Here is a 21224-nt window from a genome sequence, read left to right as displayed (position 1 = left end):
TCTAATAAATACAGACAGGGCCTCGTCAGACCCCCCCTCCAAGATAACCAGCTGTCATTCTGACTGCAACAGTCTAATACATACAGACAGGGCCTCGTCAGACCCCCCCTCCAAGATAACCAGCTGTCATTCTGACTGCAACAGTCTAATACATACAGACAGGGCCTCGTCAGACCCCCCCTCCAAGATAACCAGCTGTCATTCTGACTGCAACAGTCTAATAAATACAGACAGGGCCTCGTCAGACCCCCCCTCCAAGATAACCAGCTGTCATTCTGACTGCAACAGTCTAATACATACAGACAGGGCCTCGTCAGACCCCCCCTCCAAGATAACCAGCTGTCATTCTGACTGCAACAGTCTAATAAATACAGACAGGGCCTCGTCAGACCCCCCCTCCAAGATAACCAGCTGTCATTCTGACTGCAACAGTCTAATACATACAGACAGGGCCTCGTCAGACCCCCCCTCCAAGATAACCAGCTGTCATTCTGACTGCAACAGTCTAATACATACAGACAGGGCCTCGTCAGACTTCTCAACTGGCCTACCTGGTTAAATAAAGGTGAAATAAATCAATTCTAACATTCTAGTAAATACATGTGACATATGCTTTCGATAAAACTAATAATTAGGTTGTGTTTTATGAAGGTCTTAGGTGGTATTAGACTACTCATTGTCAGTCTTTTTCAATAGCATTTATGACGTTATGTTACCGTAGGCAACATGTAAAAACGATGGAACACAAAACAATAAAACCATTCAAGTGTTCAATACATGTTATTGATGGCGTGTCTTTGTTACACGTATGTGTTGGAACACGGTAACAGCGTTCTTTTATAACGACACCATTTTAATAATTACCCACCAAGAGGCGCGGTCACCAAGAGGCGCGGTCACCAAGAGGCGCGGTCACCAAGAGGCGCGGTCACCAAGAGGCGCGGTCAACAAGAGGCGCGGTCACCAAGAGGCGCGGTCACCAAGAGGCGCGGTCAACAAGACCCGGTCACCAAGAGGCGCGGTCAACAAGAGGCGCGGTCACCAAGAGGCGCGGTCAACAAGAGGCGCGGTCAACAAAACCCGGTCACCAAGAGGCGCGGTCAACAAGAGGAGCGGTCACCAAGAGGCGCGGTCACCAAGAGGCGCGGTCACCAAGAGGCGCGGTCAACAAAACCCGGTCACCAAGAGGCGCGGTCACCAAGAGGCGCGGTCACCAAGAGGCGCGGTCACCAAGAGGCGCGGTCACCAAGAGGCGCGGTCAACAAGACCCGGTCACATGATGAAAACATCATCATAGGCGCCCAGTGTGCTTGATAGTGAAAATCAGCACTAAATAAATAAATGGCATATTAATGAATGGAGGCGTCGATATGACAGCAGTAAAAAAAAAAATAGACAATTATTTATACATCAGATAACATGGAGAAAGGTGTCCCGTACATGTTAAAATGGAGGTAACATGGAGAAAGGTGTCCCATACATGTTAAAACGGAGGTAACATGGAGAAAGGTGTCCCGTACATGTTAAAACGGAGGTAACATGGAGAAAGGTGTCCCGTACATGTTAAAACGGAGGTAACATGGAGAAAGGTGTCCCGTACATGTTAAAACGGAGGTAACATGGAGAAAGGTGTCCCGTACATGTTAAAACGGAGGTAACACATGGAGAAAGGTGTCCCGTACATGTTAAAACGGAGGTAACATGGAGAAAGGTGTCCCGTACGTGTTAAAACGGAGGTAACATGGAGAAAGGTGTCCCGTACATGTTAAAACGGAGGTAACATGGAGAAAGGTGTCCCGTACATGTTAAAACGGAGGTAACATGGAGAAAGGTGTCCCGTACATGTTAAAACGGAGGTAACATGGAGAAAGGTGTCCCGTACATGTTAAAATGGAGGTAACATGGAGAAAGGTGTCCCGTACATGTTAAAATGGAGGTAACATGGAGAAAGGTGTCCCATACATGTTAAAACGGAGGTAACATGGAGAAAGGTGTCCCGTACATGTTAAAACGGAGGTAACATGGAGAAAGGTGTCCCGTACATGTTAAAACGGAGGTAACACATGGAGAAAGGTGTCCCGTACATGTTAAAACGGAGGTAACATGGAGAAAGGTGTCCCGTACATGTTAAAACGGAGGTAACATGGAGAAAGGTGTCCCGTACATGTTAAAACGGAGGTAACATGGAGAAAGGTGTCCCGTACATGTTAAAACGGAGGTAACATGGAGAAAGGTGTCCCGTACATGTTAAAACGGAGGTAACACATGGAGAAAGGTGTCCCGTACATGTCAAAACGGAGGTAACATGGAGAAAGGTGTCCCGTACATGTTAAAACGGAGGTAACATGGAGAAAGGTGTCCCGTACATGTTAAAACGGAGGTAACATGGAGAAAGGTGTCCCGTACATGTTAAAACGGAGGTAACATGGAGAAAGGTGTCCCGTACATGTTAAAACGGAGGTAACATGGAGAAAGGTGTCCCGTACATGTTAAAACGGAGGTAACAGATGGAGAAAGGTGTCCCGTACATGTTAAAACGGAGGTAACAGATGGAGAAAGGTGTCCCGTACATGTTAAAACGGAGGTAACAGATGGAGAAAGGTGTCCCGTACATGTCGAAACGGAGGTAACAGATGGAGAAAGGTGTCCCGTACATGTCAAAACGGAGGTAACAGATGGAGAAAGGTGTCCCGTACATGTCAAAACGGAGGTAACAGATGGAGAAAGGTGTCCCGTACATGTTAAAACGGAGGTAACATGGAGAAAGGTGTCCCGTACGTGTTAAAACGGAGGTAACACATGGAGAAAGGTGTCCCGTACGTGTTAAAACGGAGGTAACATGGAGAAAGGTGTCCCGTACATGTTAAAACGGAGGTAACATGGAGAAAGGTGTCCCGTACATGTTAAAACGGAGGTAACATGGAGAAAGGTGTCCCGTACATGTTAAAACGGAGGTAACATGGAGAAAGGTGTCCCGTACATGTTAAAACGGAGGTAACACATGGAGAAAGGTGTCCCGTACATGTTAAAACGGAGGTAACACATGGAGAAAGGTGTCCCGTACATGTTAAAACGGAGGTAACATGGAGAAAGGTGTCCCGTACATGTTAAAACGGAGGTAACATGGAGAAAGGTGTCCCGTACATGTTAAAACGGAGGTAACATGGAGAAAGGTGTCCCGTACATGTTAAAACGGAGGTAACAGATGGAGAAAGGTGTCCCGTACATGTTAAAACGGAGGTAACAGATGGAGAAAGGTGTCCCGTACATGTCGAAACGGAGGTAACAGATGGAGAAAGGTGTCCCGTACATGTCAAAACGGAGGTAACAGATGGAGAAAGGTGTCCCGTACATGTCAAAACGGAGGTAACATGGAGAAAGGTGTCCCGTACATGTTAAAACGGAGGTAACATGGAGAAAGGTGTCCCGTACATGTTAAAACGGAGGTAACATGGAGAAAGGTGTCCCGTACATGTTAAAACGGAGGTAACAGATGGAGAAAGGTGTCCCGTACATGTTAAAACGGAGGTAACATGGAGAAAGGTGTCCCGTACATGTTAAAACGGAGGTAACATGGAGAAAGGTGTCCCGTACATGTCAAAACGGAGGTAACATGGAGAAAGGTGTCCCGTACATGTTAAAACGGAGGTAACGTGGAGAAAGGTGTCCCGTACATGTTAAAACGGAGGTAACATGGAGAAAGGTGTCCCGTACATGTTAAAACGGAGGTAACATGGAGAAAGGTGTCCCGTACATGTTAAAACGGAGGTAACGTGGAGAAAGGTGTCCCGTACATGTTAAAACGGAGGTAACATGGAGAAAGGTGTCCCGTACGTGTTAAAACGGAGGTAACATGGAGAAAGGTGTCCCGTACGTGTTAAAACGGAGGTAACATGGAGAAAGGTGTCCCGTACATGTTAAAACGGAGGTAACATGGAGAAAGGTGTCCCGTACATGTTAAAACGGAGGTAACATGGAGAAAGGTGTCCCGTACATGTTAAAACGGAGTTAACATGGAGAAAGGTGTCCCGTACATGTTAAAACGGAGGTAACATGGAGAAAGGTGTCCCGTACATGTTAAAACGGAGGTAACATGGAGAAAGGTGTCCCGTACATGTTAAAACGGAGGTAACATGGAGAAAGGTGTCCCGTACATGTTAAAACGGAGGTAACATGGAGAAAGGTGTCCCGTACATGTTAAAACGGAGGTAACATGGAGAAAGGTGTCCCGTACATGTTAAAACGGAGGTAACATGGAGAAAGGTGTCCCGTACATGTCTGACCAGAAGCTCTCTTACACACTCTCTTTACACCGAATACTCCACGGACATACAGGATTGAAATGAATGCTTCCAACTCATCAACAGACAGTGTCCCCTTGCTCCTTGTGCGTCTCAGCCCCAGTATCTGATCCCGGGCACTGCCATCCCTTCCTCTCTTCTGTCTCACCGTTTCATTTGGTAGTGCTCAATGCGCACCGTTCTGGCTTTTTTGCCCTTAGGCCTCGGCGGCGTAGGTTCATAGTCCTCGGCGGCGTAGGGTCATAGTCCTCGGCGGCGTAGGGTCATAGTCCTCGGCGGCGTAGGGTCATAGTCCTCGGCGGCGTAGGGTCATAGTCCTCGGCGGCGTAGGTTCATAGGCCTCGGCGGCGTAGGGTCATAGTCCTCGGCGGAGTAGGGTCATAGTCCTCGGCGGCGGCGGTTCTTAGGCCTCGGCGGCGGCGGTTCTTAGGCCTCGGCGGCGTAGGGTCATAGGCCTCGGTGGCGTAGGGTCATAGGCCTCGGCGGCGGCGGTTCTTAGGCCTCGGCGGCGTAGGGTCATAGGCCTCGGGGGCGTAGGGTCATAGTCCTCGGCGGCGTAGGGTCATAGGCCTCGGCGGCGGCGGTTCTTAGGCCTCGGCGGCGTAGGGTCATAGGCCTCGGCGGCGTAGGGTCATAGGCCTCGGCGGCGGCGGGTCATAGGCCTTGGTGGCGTAGGGTCATAGGCCTCGGCGGCGGCGGTTCTTAGGCCTCGGCGGCGTAGGGTCATAGGCCTCGGCGGCGTAGGGTCATAGTCCTCGGCGGCGTAGGGTCATAGGCCTCGGCGGCGTAGGGTCATAGGCCTCGGCGGCGTAGGGTCATAGGCCTCGGCGGCGGCGGTTCTTAGGCCTCGGCGGCGTAGGGTCATAGGCCTCGGCGGCGTAGGGTCATAGGCCTCGGCGGCGTAGGGTCATAGGCCTCGGCGGCGGCGGTTCTTAGGCCTCGGCGGCGGCGGTTCTTAGGCCTCGGCGGCGTAGGGTCATAGGCCTCGGGGGCGTAGGGTCATAGTCCTCGGCGGCGGCGGTTCTTAGGCCTCGGGGGCGTAGGGTCATAGGCCTCGGCAGCGGCGGTTCTTAGGCCTCGGGGGCGTAGGGTCATAGGCCTCGGCGGCGGTGGTTCTTAGGCCTCGGCGGCGTAGGGTCATAGGCCTCGGCGGCGTAGGGTCATAGGCCTCGGCGGCGTAGGGTCATAGGCCTCGGCGTAGGGTCATAGGCCTCGGCGGCGGCGGTTCTTAGGCCTCGGCGGCGTAGGGTCATAGGCCTCGGCGGCGTAGGGTCATAGGCCTCGGCGGCGTAGGGTCATAGGCCTCGGCGGCGGCGGTTCTTAGGCCTCGGCGGCGTAGGGTCATAGGCCTCGGCGGCGTAGGGTCATAGGCCTCGGCGGCGGCGGGTCATAGGCCTCGGTGGCGTAGGGTCATGGGCCTCGGCGGCGGCGGTTCTTAGGCCTCGGCGGCGTAGGGTCATAGGCCTCGGCGGTGGCGGTTCTTAGGCCTCGGCGGCGGCGGGTCATATGCCTCGGTGGCGTAGGGTCATAGACCTCGGCGGCGGCGGTTCTTAGGCCTCGGCGGCGTAGGGTCATAGGCCTCGGCGGCGTAGGGTCATAGGCCTCGGCGGCGTAGGGTCATAGGCCTCGGCGGCGTAGGGTCATAGGCCTCTGAGGTTCAGGCTGAGGCTCAGAATCAGAAGAATGATCAGAGATGATTCCTTTCATCCATCTGAGTTGTTTTCATTCAGCATGTGCATCCATTCCTCTTGGTCTTCCTGCCATTGTAAATTCCACACGCTCCCACTGTGTACTCTAAGCAGGCCAGAGTAGACTGATAAGACTGCTTGGAGTTGGTGGACTGATAGAGGATACATACCATGTAGAGATTAAAATGACAATGGATCAGTACAATGGAATGACCCTGTTCTTCATTCACAATCAGTGATTATATAATGATGTATTGTTCACTTCCCCTCCTCATCAACTCCCCCATTCTCCCCCTTTCTACCGTCATTACTTCATCTGTTGTTACATGTTTTGGTATAGTTTAGTTTCAGTTTAGGTTCAGTTTAGTTTCAGTTTTGGTTCAGTTTAGGTTCGGTTCAGTTTAGGTTCAGTTTAGGTTCGGTTCAGTTTAGTTTCAGTTTTGGTTCAGTTTAGTTTCAGTTTAGGTTCGTTTCAGTTTTGGTTCAGTTTAGGTTCAGTTTAGTTTCAGTTTTGGTTCAGTTTAGTTTCAGTTTAGTTTCAGTTTTGGTTCAGTTTAGTTTCAGTTTAGTTTTAGTTTAGGTTCAGTTTAGTTTTAGTTTAGGTTCAGTTTAGTTTCAGTTCGGTTCAGTTTAGGTTCGGTTTAGGTTCAGTTTAGTTTCAGTATAGTTTAGTTTCAGTTTAGTTTAGTTTCAGTTTAGGTTCAGTTTAGTTTAGTTTCAGTTTAGTTTAGTTTCAGTTTAGGTTCAGTTTAGTTTAGTTTAGTTTCAGTTTCAGTTTCAGTTTAGGTTCAGTTTAGTTTAGTTTAGTTTCAGTTTCAGTTTAGGTTCAGTTTAGTTTAGTTTCAGTTTAGTTTAGTTTCAGTTTAGTTTCAGTTTAGTTTAGGTTCAGTTTAGTTTAGTTTCAGTTTAGGTTCAGTTTAGTTTAGTTTCAGTTTAGTTTAGTTTCAGTTTAGTTTCAGTTTAGTTTAGGTTCAGTTTAGTTTAGTTTCAGTTTAGTTTCAGTTTAGGTTCAGTTTAGGTTCAGTTTAGTTTCAGTTTAGGTTCGTTTCAGTTTTGGTTCAGTTTAGGTTCGGTTCAGTTTAGGTTCGGTTCAGTTTAGTTTAGTTTAGTTTAGTTTCAGTTTCAGTTTCAGTTTAGGTTCAGTTTAGTTTAGTTTAGTTTCAGTTTCAGTTTAGGTTCAGTTTAGTTTAGTTTCAGTTTAGTTTAGGTTCAATTTAGGTTCAGTTTAGGTTCAGTTTAGGTTCGGTTCAGTTTAGTTTAGTTTCAGTTTAGGTTCAGTTTAGGTTCAGTTTAGTTTAGTTTCAGTTTAGTTTAGGTTCAGTTTAGTTTAGGTTCAGTTTAGTTTAGGTTCAGTTTAGTTTAGGTTCAGTTTAGTTTAGGTTCAGTTTAGTTTAGGTTCAGTTTAGGTTCGGTTTAGGTTCGGTTTAGGTTCGGTTCAGTTTTGAGATGATTATTGGGGTGATTATCAACTGGGCACGGCACCTTCCACTGTCGAGAGAAAGAACGGAGCAATCCTGTTTGTGATATTAAGATTATAACAGCAGTGTGTTATATAGACTGATGTAGACAGTGTGTTATATAGACTGATTTAGACAGTGTTATATAGACTGATTTAGACAGTGTGTTATATAGACTGATTTAGACAGTGTGTTATATAGACTGATTTAGACAGTGTGTTATATAGACTGATTTAGACAGTGTGTTATACAGACTGATTTAGACAGTGTGTTATACAGACTGATTTAGACAGTGTGTTATACAGACTGATTTAGACAGTGTGTTATATAGACTGATGTAGACAGTGTGTTATATAGACTGATTTAGACAGTGTTATATAGACTGATTTAGACAGTGTGTTATATAGACTGATTTAGACAGTGTGTTATATAGACTGATTTAGACAGTGTGTTATATAGACTGATTTAGACAGTGTGTTATACAGACTGATTTAGACAGTGTGTTATACAGACTGATTTAGACAGTGTGTTATACAGACTGATTTAGACAGTGTGTTATACAGACTGATTTAGACAGTGTGTTATACAGACTGATTTAGACAGTGTGTTATATAGACTGATTTAGACAGTGTGTTATATAGACTGATTTAGACAGTGTGTTATATAGACTGATTTAGACAGTGTGTTATATAGACTGATTTAGACAGTGTGTTATATAGACTGATTTAGACAGTGTGTTATATAGACTGATTTAGACAGTGTGTTATATAGACTGATTTAGACAGTGTGTTATACAGACTGATTCAGACAGTGTGTTATACAGACTGATTCAGACAGTGTGTTATACAGACTGATTCAGACAGTGTGTTATATAGACTGATTTAGTGTGTTATATAGACTGATTTAGACAGTGTGTTATATAGACTGATTTAGACCATGTGTTATATAGACTGATTTAGACAGTGTGTTATACAGACTGATTTAGACAGTGTGTTATACAGACTGATTTAGACAGTGTGTTATATAGACTGATTTAGACAGTGTGTTATATAGACTGATTTAGACAGTGTGTCATATAGACTGATTTAGACAGTGTGTTATATAGACTGATTTAGACAGTGTGTTATATAGACTGATTTAGACAGTGTGTTATATAGACTGATTTAGACAGTGTGTTATATAGACTGATTTAGACAGTGTGTTATATAGACTGATTTAGACAGTGTGTTATATAGACTGATTTAGACAGTGTGTTATATAGACTGATTTAGACAGTGTGTTATATAGACTGATTTAGACAGTGTGTCATATAGACTGATTTAGACAGTGTGTCATATAGACTGATTTAGACAGTGTGTTATATAGACTGATTTAGACAGTGTGTTATACAGACTGATTTAGACAGTGTGTTATATAGACTGATTTAGACAGTGTTATATAGACTGATTTAGACAGTGTGTTATATAGACTGATTTAGACAGTGTGTTATATAGACTGATTTAGACAGTGTTATATAGACTGATTTAGACAGTGTGTTATATAGACTGATTTAGACAGTGTGTTATATAGACTGATTTAGACAGTGTGTTATACAGACTGATTTAGACAGTGTGTTATATAGACTGATTTAGACAGTGTTATATAGACTGATTTAGACAGTGTGTTATATAGACTGATGTAGACAGTGTGTTATATAGACTGATTTAGACAGTGTGTTATATAGACTGATTTAGACAGTGTGTTATACAGACTGATTTAGACCATGTGTTATATAGACTGATTCAGACCGTGTGTTATATAGACTGATTTAGGACTAGTCAAGGACGAAGGGGGGCATTACTTTAAAAAATGGCAGAGTAATAAAACAATGAAATTCATGAGCAGTCAAAATGATTAACGGTTCCAGTGTTAACCCTGCTTCACTGAATGACGGGGTGTACATCTGAGTTTGCTGCTGACGCACTTTGACAGCACATGTCTCTGTATGTGTGTCTCTCAGCAGAGAACAGCGGCTAGTCGTTTCTTAAAGGTTGCACACATCAGAGAGAGAGAGAGAGGGGGAGAGGGAAATGTCAGTACTAGCATCTAGAGAGGGAGGGAGGGAGCGAGACAGACGAGAGGGAGAGAGAGGGAGGGAGGGACAGATGAGAGGGAGAGAGAGAGGGAGGGAGGGAAATGTCAGTACTAGCATATTGAGAGGGAGGGAGGGAGCGAGAAAGAGAGAGAGAGTGACAGATGAGAGGGAGCGAGAGAGAGACAGATGAGAGGGAGGGAGGGAGAGAGACAGATGAGAGGGAGCGAGAGAGAGACAGATGAGAGGGAGGGAGGGAGAGACAGATGAGAGGGAGGGAGGGAGAGAGACAGATGAGAGGGAGGGAGGGAGAGAGACAGATGAGAGGGAGCGAGAGAGAGACAGATGAGAGGGAGGGAGGGAGAGAGACAGATGAGAGGGAGCGAGAGTGAGAAAGAGAGGGAGGGAGGGAGCGAGAGAAAGACAGATGAGAGGGAGAGAGAGTGAGAAAGAGAGGGAGGGAGGGAGCGTGGTCAGTGTGTGGTACCGTGTGGTCAGTGTGTCGTACCGTGTGGTCAGTGTGTGGTACCGTGTGGTCAGTGTGTGGTACCGTGTGGTCAGTGTGTCGTACCGTGTCGTCTCCATCGGGGTCCTGCAGGGCGCTATAGTAGGCCGCTCTCTCATCCTCTTCATCCATATAGACAGGAGGCTCATATGACGTCAGGAAGGTAGACGGTTGGTACAGGTGCTTGTTCAGGTGGTGCTGCCTCTTATTGGACACCTACAGACAACAACAACATCATTACCTATTTACTAGCCTGTTCAACCTCTCTTTCGTATCGTCTGAGATTCCCAAAGATTGGAAAGCCGCCGCGATCATCCCCCTCTTCAAAGGGGGAGACACTCTAGACCCAAACTGCTACAGACCTTTATCTATCCTACCCTGCCTTTCTAACGTCTTCGAAAGCCAAGTTAACAAACAGATTACCGACTAGAGGTCGACCGATTAATCGGAATGGCCGATTTCAAGTTTTCATAACAATCGGAAATCGGTAATTTTGGACGCCGATTTTGCCGATAAAAAAAAAAACTTTATTTATCCTTTATTTAACTAGGCAAGTCAGTTAAGAACACATTCTTATTTACAATGACGGCCTAGGAACAGCGGGTTAACTGCCTTGTTCAGGGGCAGAACGACAGATTTTTACCTTGTCTGCTCGGAGATTCAATCTTGCAACCTTACGGTTAACTAGTCCAACGCTCTAACCACCTGCCTCACGAGGAGCCCGCCTGTTACGCGAATGCAGTAAGAAGCCAAGGTAAGTTGCTAGCTAGCATTAAACTTATCTTATAAAAAACAATCAATCATAATCACTAGTGATAACGACACATGGTTGATGATATTACTAGTTTATCTAGCGTGTCCTGCGTTGCATATAATCGATGCGGTGCGTATCGTAGCTCCAACGTGTACCTAACCATAAACATCAATGCCTTTCTTAAAATCAACACACAGAAGTATATATTTTTAAACCTGCATATTTAGCTAAAAGAAATCCAGGTTAGCAGGCAATATTAACCAGGTGAAATTGTGTCACTTCTCTTGCGTTCATTGCACGCAGAGTCAGGGTATATGCAACAGTTTGGGCTGCCTGGCTCTTTGCGAACTAATTTGCCAGAATTTTACGTAATTATGACATAACATTGAAGGTTGTGCAATGTAACAGGAATATTTAGACTTATGGATGCCACCCGTTAGATAAAATACGGAACGGTTCCGTATTTCACTGAAAGAATAAACGTTTTGTTTTCGAGATGATAGTTTCTGGATTCGACCATATTAATGACCTAAGGCTCGTATTTCTGTGTGTTATGTGGATTCGACCATATTAATGACCTAAGGCTCGTATTTCTGTGTGTTATCTGGATTCGACCATATTAATGACCTAAGGCTCGTATTTCTGTGTGTTATCTGGATTCTACCATATTAATGACCTAAGGCTCGTATTTCTGTGTGTTATCTGGATTCGACCATATTAATGACCTAAGGCTCGTATTTCTGTGTGTTATCTGGATTCTACCATATTAATGACCTAAGGCTCGTATTTCTGTGTGTTATCTGGATTCGACCATATTAATGACCTAAGGCTCGTATTTCTGTGTGTTATCTGGATTCGACCATATTAATGACCTAAGGCTCGTATTTCTGTGTGTTATCTGGATTCTACCATATTAATGACCTACGGCTCGTATTTCTGTGTGTTATCTGGATTCGACCATATTAATGACCTAAGGCTCGTATTTCTGTGTGTTATCTGGATTCGACCATATTAATGACCTAAGGCTCGTATTTCTGTGTGTTATCTGGATTCGACCATATTAATGACCTAAGGCTCGTATTTCTGTGTGTTATCTGGATTCGACCATATTAATGACCTAAGGCTCGTATTTCTGTGTGTTATTATGTTATAATTAAGTCTATGATTTGATAGCACAGTCTGACTGAGCGATGGTGGGCACCAGCAGGCTCGTAAGCATTCATTCAAACAGCACTTTCGTGCGTTTTGCCAGCAGCTCTGCTGTTTATGACTTCAAGCCTTTCAACTCCCGAGATTAGGCTGGTGTAACCGATGTGAAATGGCTAGCTAGTTAGCGGGGTGCGCGCTAATAGCGTTTCAAACGTGGAGTAGTTGTTCCCCTTGCTCTGCATGGGTAACGCTGCTTCGAGGGTGGCTGTTGTCGATGTGTTCCTGGTTCGAGCCCAGGTAGGAGCGAGGAGAGGGACGGAAGCTATACTGTTACACTGGCAATACTAAAGTGCCTATAAGAACATCCAATAGTCAAAGGTATATGAAATACAAATGGTATAGAGAGAAATAGTCCTATAATTCCTATAATGACTACAACCTAAATCTTCTTAAAAACTGGGAATATTGAAGACTCATGTTAAAAGGAACGACCAGCTTTCATATGTTCTCATGTTCTGAGCAAGGAACTTAAACGTTAGCTTTCTTACATGGCACATATTGCACTTTTACTTTCTTCTCCAACACTTTGTTTTTGCATTATTTAAACCAAATTGAACATGTTTCGTTATTTATTTGAGGCTAAATTGATTTTATTGATGTATTATATTAAGTTAAAATAAGTGTTCATTCAGTATTGTTGTAATTGTCATTATTACAAATAAAATAAAAATTAATCGGCCGATTAATCGGTAGCGGCTTTTTTGTCCTCCAATAATCGGTATTGGTATTGAAAAATCATAATCGGTCGACCTCTATTACCGACCATTTCGAATCCCACCGTACCGTCTCCACTATGGAATCTGGTTTCCGAGCTGGTCATGGGTGCACCTCAGCCACGCTCAAGGTCCTAAATGATATCATAACCGGCATCGATAAGAGACAATACTGTGCAGCTGTATTCATCGACCTGGCCAAGGCTTTCGACTCTGTCAATCACCACATTCTTATCGGCAGACTCAACAGCCTTGGTTTCTCAAATGATTGCCTCGCCTGGTTCACCAACTACTTCTCAGATAGAGTTCAGTGTGTCAAATCGGAGGGCCTGTTGTCCGGACCTCTGGCAGTCTCTATGGGGGTGCCACAGGGTTCAATTCTCGGGCCGACCCTTTTCTCTGTATATATCAATGATGTCGCTCTTGCTGATGGTGATTCTCTGATCCACCTCTACGCAGACGACACCATTCTGGATACCTCTGGCCCTTCTTTGGACACTGTGTTAACTAACCTCCAAACGAGCTTCAATGCCATACAACTCTCCTTCCGTGGCCTCCAATTGCTCTTAAATGCAAGTAAAACTAAATGCATGCTCTTCAAACGATCGCTGCCCGCACCCGCCCACCCGACTAACATCACTACTCTGGACGGTTCTGATTTAGAATATGTGGACAACTACAAATACCTAGGTGTCTGGTTAGACTGTAAACTCTCCTTCCAGACTCATATTAAGCATCTCCAATCCAAAATTAAATCTAGAATCGGCTTCCTATTTCACAACAAAGCATCCTTCACTCATGCTGCCAAACATACCCTCGTAAAACTGACTATCCTACCGATCCTTGACTTCGGCGATGTCATTTGCAAAATAGCCTCCAACACTCTACTCAGCAACTTGGATGCAGTCTATCACAGTGCCATCCGTTTTGTCACCAAAGCCCAATATACTACCCACCACTGCGACCTGTATGCTCTCGTTGGCTGGCCCTCGCTACATATCCGTCGCCAAACCCACTGGCTCCAGGTCATCTATAAGTCTCTGCAAGGTAAAGCCCCACCTTATCTCAGCTCACTGGTCACCATAGCAACACCCACCCGTAGCACACACTCCAGCAGGTATATTTCACTGGTCATCCCCAAAGCCAATTCTTCCTTTGGCCGCCTTTCCTTCCAGTTCTCTGCTGCCAATGACTGGAACGAACTGCAAAAATCACTGAAGCTGGAGACTCATATCTCCCTCACTAGCTTTAAGCACCAGCTATCAGAGCAGCTCACAGATCACTGCACCTGTAAATAGCCCATCTATAATTTAGCCCAAACAACTACCTCCCCATACTGTATTTATTTATCTTGCTCCTTTGCACCCCAGTATCTCTACTTGCACATTCATCTTCTGCACATCTATCACTCCAGTGTTTAATTGGTATATTGTAATTACTTCACCACCATGGCCTATTTATTGCCTTACCTCCCTTATCTCACCTCATTTGCACTCATTGTATATAGACTTTTTCTACTGTATTATTGACTATGTTTTGTTTATTCCATGTGTAACTCTGTGTTGTTGTTTGTGTTACACTGCTTTGCTTTATTCTTGGCCAGGTCGCAGTTGTAAATGAGAACTTGTTCTGAACTGGCCTACCTGGTTAATAAAGGTGAAATAAATATAAAAATAAATAATCATCAACACCATCATCATCATCATCAACAACATCCTCATCATCATCATCAACATCATCACCATCATCATCATCATCAACATCATCAACATCATCATCATCAACACCATCATCATCATCACCATCAACAACACCATCCTCATCACCATCATCATCAACAAAAGCATCATCATCATAAAACATCAACATCATCATCATCACCATCATCATCAACACCATCACCACCACCACCATCATCATCATCATCATCATCATCATCACCACCATCATCACCATCATCATCATCATCACCACCATCATCATCATCACCATCATCACCACCATCATCATCATCATCATCAGCATCACCACCATCATCATCATCACCATCACCATCACCACCATCATCATCATCATCACCACCATCATCATCACCATCATCACCACCACCACCATCATCATCACCATCATCATCATCACCATCATCATCATCATCATCATCATCATCATCACCACCATCAACATCATCACCATCATCATCATCATCATCATCATCACCACCATCATCATCATCATCACCATCATCACCACCACCACCATCATCATCATCATCAGCATCACCATCATCATCATCATCATCATCATCACCACCACCATCATCACCACCATCATCATCACCATCACCATCATCACCACCACCACCATCATCATCACCATCACCATCATCATCAACACCATCACCACCACCACCATCATCATCATCATCACCACCATCATCACCATCACCACCATCATCATCACCATCATCACCATCATCATCATCATCACCACCATCATCATCATCACCATCATCACCACCATCATCATCATCATCATCAGCATCACCACCATCATCATCATCACCATCACCATCACCACCATCATCATCATCATCACCACCATCATCATCACCATCACCATCATCACCACCATCATCATCATCACCACCATCATCATCATCATATTGCTTCTTGTTCCTGTTTTACTTAGTTATTGAACTAAACATACTTGCTGTGAATCCCACCCCAGACACCAACCAGAGAGGGGGGGGGGGGACTGATGTCACAGGGGTCTTCAAACCTCTCTGTGATGAGGCTGGCCTCACCGCCATGTTTAAAATGTATTTCATGAACTTATTATCGACAATGCTTCAAGGTATATACACTGCTCAAAAAAATAAAGGGAACACTTAAACAACACAATGTAACTCCAAGTCAATCAGGTGGTGACCACAGACCACTTCTCAGTTCCTATGCTTCCTGGCTGATGTTTTGGTCACTTTTGAATGCTGGCGGTGCTCTCACTCTAGTGGTAGCATGAGACGGAGTCTACAACCCACACAAGTGGCTCAGGTAGTGCAGCTCATCCAGCATGGCACATCAATGCGAGCTGTGGCAAGAAGGTTTGCTGTGTCTGTCAGCGTAGTGTCCAGAGCATGGAGGCGCTACCAGGAGACAGGCCAGTACATCAGGAGACGTGGAGGAGGCCGTAGGAGGGCAACAACCCAGCAGCAGGACCGCTACCTCCGCCTTTGTGCAAGGAGGAGCAGGAGGAGCACTGCCAGAGCCCTGCAAAATGACCTCCAGCAGGCCACAAATGTGCATGTGTCTGCTCAAACAGTCAGAAACAGACTCCATGAGGGTGGTATGAGGGCCCGACGTCCACAGGTGGGGGTTGTGCTTACAGCCCAACACCGTGCAGGACGTTTGGCATTTGCCAGAGAACACCAAGATTGGCAAATTCGCCACTGTAGCCCTGTGCTCTTCACAGATGAAAGCAGGTTCACACTGAGCACATGAGCACATGTGACAGACGTGACAGAGTCTGGAGACGCCGTGGAGAACGTTCTGCTGCCTGCAACATCCTCCAGCATGACCGGTTTGGCGGTGGGTCAGTCATGGTGTGGGGTGGCATTTCTTCGGGGGGCCGCACTGCCCTCCATGTGCTCGCCAGAGGTAGCCTGACTGCCCTTAGGTACCGAGATGAGATCCTCAGACCCCTTGTGAGACCATATGCTGGTGCGGTTGGCCCTGGGTTCCTCCTAATGCAAGACAATGCTAGACCTGATGTGGCTGGAGTGTGTCAGCAGTTCCTGCAAGAGGAAGGCATTGATGCTATGGACTGGCCCGCCCGTTCCCCAGACCTGAATCCAATTGAGCACATCTGGGACATCATGTCTCTCTCCATCCACCAACGCCACGTTGCACCACAGACTGTCCAGGAGTTGGCGGATGCTTTAGTCCAGGTCTGGGAGGAGATCCCTCAGGAGACCAGCCGCCACCTCATCAGGAGCATGCCCAGGCGTTGTAGGGAGGTCATACAGGCACTAGGAGGCCACACACACTACTGAGCCTCATTTTGACTTGTTTTAAGGACATTACATCAAAGTTGGATCAGCATGTAGTGTGGTTTTCCACTTTAATTTTGAGTGTGACTCCAAATCCAGACCTCCATGGGTTGATAAATTTGATTTCCATTGATACTTTTTGTGTGATTTTGTTGTCAGCACATTCAACTATGTAAAGAAAAAAGTATTTAATAAGAATATTTCATTCATTCAGATCTAGGATGTGTTATTTTAGTGTTTCCTTTATTTTTTTGAGCAGTGTATTTATATATTGGGATAAAAGTGGACTAGTCCATGTACCAGTTTAGATGTCCCTGACTTTAATAGTTTGCTAGCGAGTTGGTTGCTCCGGTTAAAACCAGGTGCGGTGAGTTAGATCATTAACGTGTAGTTCGACCATGTTTTCCCTCTCCCCGAGTAGTAGTTGTAATCCATGTAAACTCTGTCTTTTAAAGTAAAGTGGACATGACTAAATATGGTCATTTTAAAACTAATGAATGCAATTAACTGAAATCGTTGTCTAATTAACAAAGTGGTTAATAAGTGCGGGCGCGTTTGAGGAAGCGAAGGTCCTTTTCTCTCAGCTCAGGGTTGAGCACCATTTGACATTGTCCTCCATTGCAGTTCGGGGTGTTCTGTACGTACGGGCAGCTGATTTAACCTGTCCTGGTAGACTCTCTTCAGTCCCAGTAAAGGGGAACGTTAGGCTGTGTACACAGCTGGAAAAGGGGTGATCCCTAGTCATGCTGTTTTAGTTTTAGCTGCAGTAGAAACCCTACTGAGAGGCTGAGCTATAGACTCGCCGTCATCTGTAATTATTTGTGAGTTTTCATATCCTGAATGTTGCTGCTGTGGACAACTGTATCTTGAAATCCTGCAATGTATTGTGTCTGTATCGACCCCTCCCTTCGCTACCCAGGGTCCTTTACTCTCCTCGTTCCCACCTATCACCTCCCTTGGCTACCCAGGGTCCTCTACTCTCCTCGTTCCCACCTATCACCTTCCTTGGCTACCCAGGGTCCTCTATTCTACTCTCCTCGTTCCCACCTATCACCTCCCTTGGCTACCCAGGGTCCTCTATTCTTCTCTCCTCGTTCCCACCTATCACCTCCCTTGGCTACCCAGGGTCCTCTATTCTACTCTCCCCGTTCCCACCTATCCCCCTCCCTTGGCTACCCAGGGTCCTCTATTCTTCTCTCCTCGTTCCCACCTATCACCTCCCTTGGCTACCCAGGGTCCTCTATTCTACTCTCCTCGTTCCCACCTATCCCCCTCCCTTGGCTACCCAGGGTCCTCTATTCTACTCTCCCCGTTCCCACCTATCCCCCTCCCTTGGCTACCCAGGGTCCTCTATTCTACTCTCCTCGTTCCCACCTATCCCCTCCCTTGGCTACCCAGGGTCCTCTATTCTACTCTCCTCGTTCCCACCTATCCCCTCCCTTCGCTACCCAGGGTCCTCTATTCTACTCTCCTCGTTCCCACCTATCACCTCCCTTGGCTACCCAGGGTCCTCTATTCTACTCTCCTCGTTCCCACCTATCACCTCCCTTGGCTACCCAGGGTCCTCTATTCTACTCTCCCCGTTCCCACCTATCCCCCTCCCTTGGCTACCCAGGGTCCTCTATTCTACTCTCCCCGTTCCCACCTATCACCTCCCTTGGCTACCCAGGGTCCTCTATTCTACTCTCCTCGTTCCCACCTATCACCTCCCTTGGCTACCCAGGGTCCTCTACTCTCCTCGTTCCCACCTATCACCTTCCTTGGCTACCCAGGGTCCTCTATTCTACTCTCCTCGTTCCCACCTATCACCTCCCTTGGCTACCCAGGGTCCTCTATTCTTCTCTCCCCGTTCCCACCTATCCCCTCCCTTGGCTACCCAGGGTCCTCTATTCTACTCTCCTCGTTCCCACCTATCCCCTCCCTTCGCTACCCAGGGTCCTCTATTCTACTCTCCTCGTTCCCACCTATCACCTTCCTTGGCTACCCAGGGTCCTCTATTCTACTCTCCTCATTCCCACCTATCACCTTCCTTGGCTACCCAGGGTCCTCTATTCTACTCTCCTCGTTCCCACCTATCACCTCCCTTGGCTACCCAGGGTCCTCTATTCTACTCTCCTCGTTCCCACCTATCACCTCCCTTGGCTACCCAGGGTCCTCTACTCTCCCCGTTCCCACCTATCCCCCTCCCTTGGCTACCCAGGGTCCTCTATTCTACTCTCCTCGTTCCCACCTATCCCCTCCCTTGGCTACCCAGGGTCCTCTACTCTCCTCGTTCCCACCTATCACCTCCCTTGGCTACCCAGGGTCCTCTACTCTCCTCGTTCCCACCTATCCCCCTCCCTTGGCTACCCAGGGTCCTCTATTCTACTCTCCTCGTTCCCACCTATCACCTCCCTTGGCTACCAAGGGTCCTCTATTCTACTCTCCTCGTTCCCACCTATCCCCTCCCTTGGCTACCCAGGGTCCTCTATTCTACTCTCCTCGTTCCCACCTATCCCCTCCCTTCGCTACCCAGGGTCCTCTATTCTACTCTCCTCGTTCCCACCTATCACCTTCCTTGGCTACCCAGGGTCCTCTATTCTACTCTCCTCGTTCCCACCTATCACCTCCCTTGGCTACCCAGGGTCCTCTATTCTACTCTCCTCGTTCCCACCTATCACCTTCCTTGGCTACCCAGGGTCCTCTATTCTACTCTCCTCGTTCCCACCTATCCCCCTCCCTTAGCTACCCAGGGTCCTCTATTCTACTCTCCTCGTTCCCACCTATCACCTCCCTTAGCTACCCAGGGTCCTCTATTCTACTCTCCTCGTTCCCACCTATCACCTTCCTTGGCTACCCAGGGTCCTCTATTCTACTCTCCTCGTTCCCACCTATCACCTCCCTTGGCTACCCAGGGTCCTCTATTCTACTCTCCTCGTTCCCACCTATCACCTCCCTTGGCTACCCAGGGTCCTCTACTCTCCCCGTTCCCACCTATCCCCCTCCCTTGGCTACCCAGGGTCCTCTATTCTACTCTCCTCGTTCCCACCTATCACCTTCCTTGGCTACCCAGAGTCCTCTACTCTCCTCGTTCCCACCTATCCCCTCCCTTGGCTACCCAGGGTCCTCTATTCTACTCTCCTCGTTCCCACCTATCCCCTCCCTTGGCTACCCAGGGTCCTCTATTCTACTCTCCTCGTTCCCACCTATCCCCTCCCTTGGCTACCCAGGGTCCTCTATTCTACTCTCCTCGTTCCCACCTATCCCCTCCCTTGGCTACCCAGGGTCCTCTATTCTACTCTCCTCGTTCCCACCTATCACCTTCCTTGGCTACCCAGGGTCCTCTATTCTACTCTCCTCGTTCCCACCTATCCCCCTCCCTTGGCTACCCAGGGTCCTCTATTCTACTCTCCTCGTTCCCACCTATCACCTTCCTTGGCTACCCAGAGTCCTCTACTCTCCTCGTTCCCACCTATCACCTCCCTTGGCTACCCAGGGTCCTCTATTCTTCTCTCCTTGTTCCCACCTATCACCTCCCTTGGCTACCCAGGGTCCTCTATTCTACTCTCCCCGTTCCCACCTATCCCCTCCCTTGGCTACCCAGGGTCCTCTATTCTACTCTCCTCGTTCCCACCTATCCCCCTCCCTTGGCTACCCAGGGTCCTCTATTCTACTCTCCTCGTTCCCACCTATCCCCCTCCCATGGCTACCCAGAGTCCTCTATTCTACTCTCCTCGTTCCCACCTATCACCTCCCTTGGCTACCCAGGGTCCTCTATTCTACTCTCCTCGTTCCCACCTATCCCCCTCCCTTGGCTACCCAGGGTCCTCTATTCTACTCTCCTCGTTCCCACCTATCACCTCCCTTGGCTACCCAGGGTCCTCTATTCTACTCTCCCCGTTCCCACCTATCCCCCTCCCTTAGCTACCCAGGGTCCTCTATTCTACTCTCCCCGTTCCCACCTATCCCCCTCCCTTAGCTACCCAGGGTCCTCTATTCTACTCTCCCCGTTTCCACCTATCCCCTCCCTTGGCTACCCAGGGTCCTCTACTCTCCTCGTTCCCACCTATCACCTCCCTTGGCTACCCAGGGTCCTCTATTCTACTCTCCTCGTTCCCACCTATCCCCTCCCTTGGCTACCCAGGGTCCTCTATTCTACTCTCCTCGTTCCCACCTATCCCCTCCCTTCGCTACCCAGGGTCCTCTATTCTACTCTTCTCGTTCCCACCTATCACCTTCCTTGGCTACCCAGGGTCCTCTATTCTACTCTCCTCGTTCCCACCTATCACCTCCCTTGGCTACCCAGGGTCCTCTATTCTACTCTCCTCGTTCCCACCTATCACCTTCCTTGGCTACCCAGGGTCCTCTATTCTACTCTCCTCGTTCCCACCTATCACCTCCCTTGGCTACCCAGGGTCCTCTATTCTACTCTCCTCGTTCCCACCTATCACCTCCCTTGGCTACCCAGGGTCCTCTACTCTCCCCGTTCCCACCTATCCCCC

At 47.3% G+C, this 21224-nt stretch overlaps 1 protein-coding gene across 1 annotated transcript in view; it reads right to left on the bottom strand.

Annotated features, from left to right (window-relative positions):
• LOC120020742 (nestin-like) overlaps positions 1 to 21224 on the bottom strand; it is a 66439-nt gene that overhangs the window by 11489 nt on the left and 33726 nt on the right. Inside the window, exon 8 of the mRNA XM_038964478.1 lies at positions 10089 to 10238. Coding sequence (XP_038820406.1) covers positions 10089 to 10238 — 150 coding nt within the window. The remainder of the gene's footprint in view (positions 1 to 10088; positions 10239 to 21224) is intronic.

This window comes from Salvelinus namaycush, chromosome 25 (assembly GCF_016432855.1).
Source record: "Salvelinus namaycush isolate Seneca chromosome 25, SaNama_1.0, whole genome shotgun sequence".
NCBI classification, from domain to species: Eukaryota; Metazoa; Chordata; class Actinopteri; order Salmoniformes; family Salmonidae; genus Salvelinus; species Salvelinus namaycush.
The sequence above is the reverse complement of the archived record's forward strand: the minus strand, read 5'-3'. Positions and strand labels throughout refer to the sequence as shown.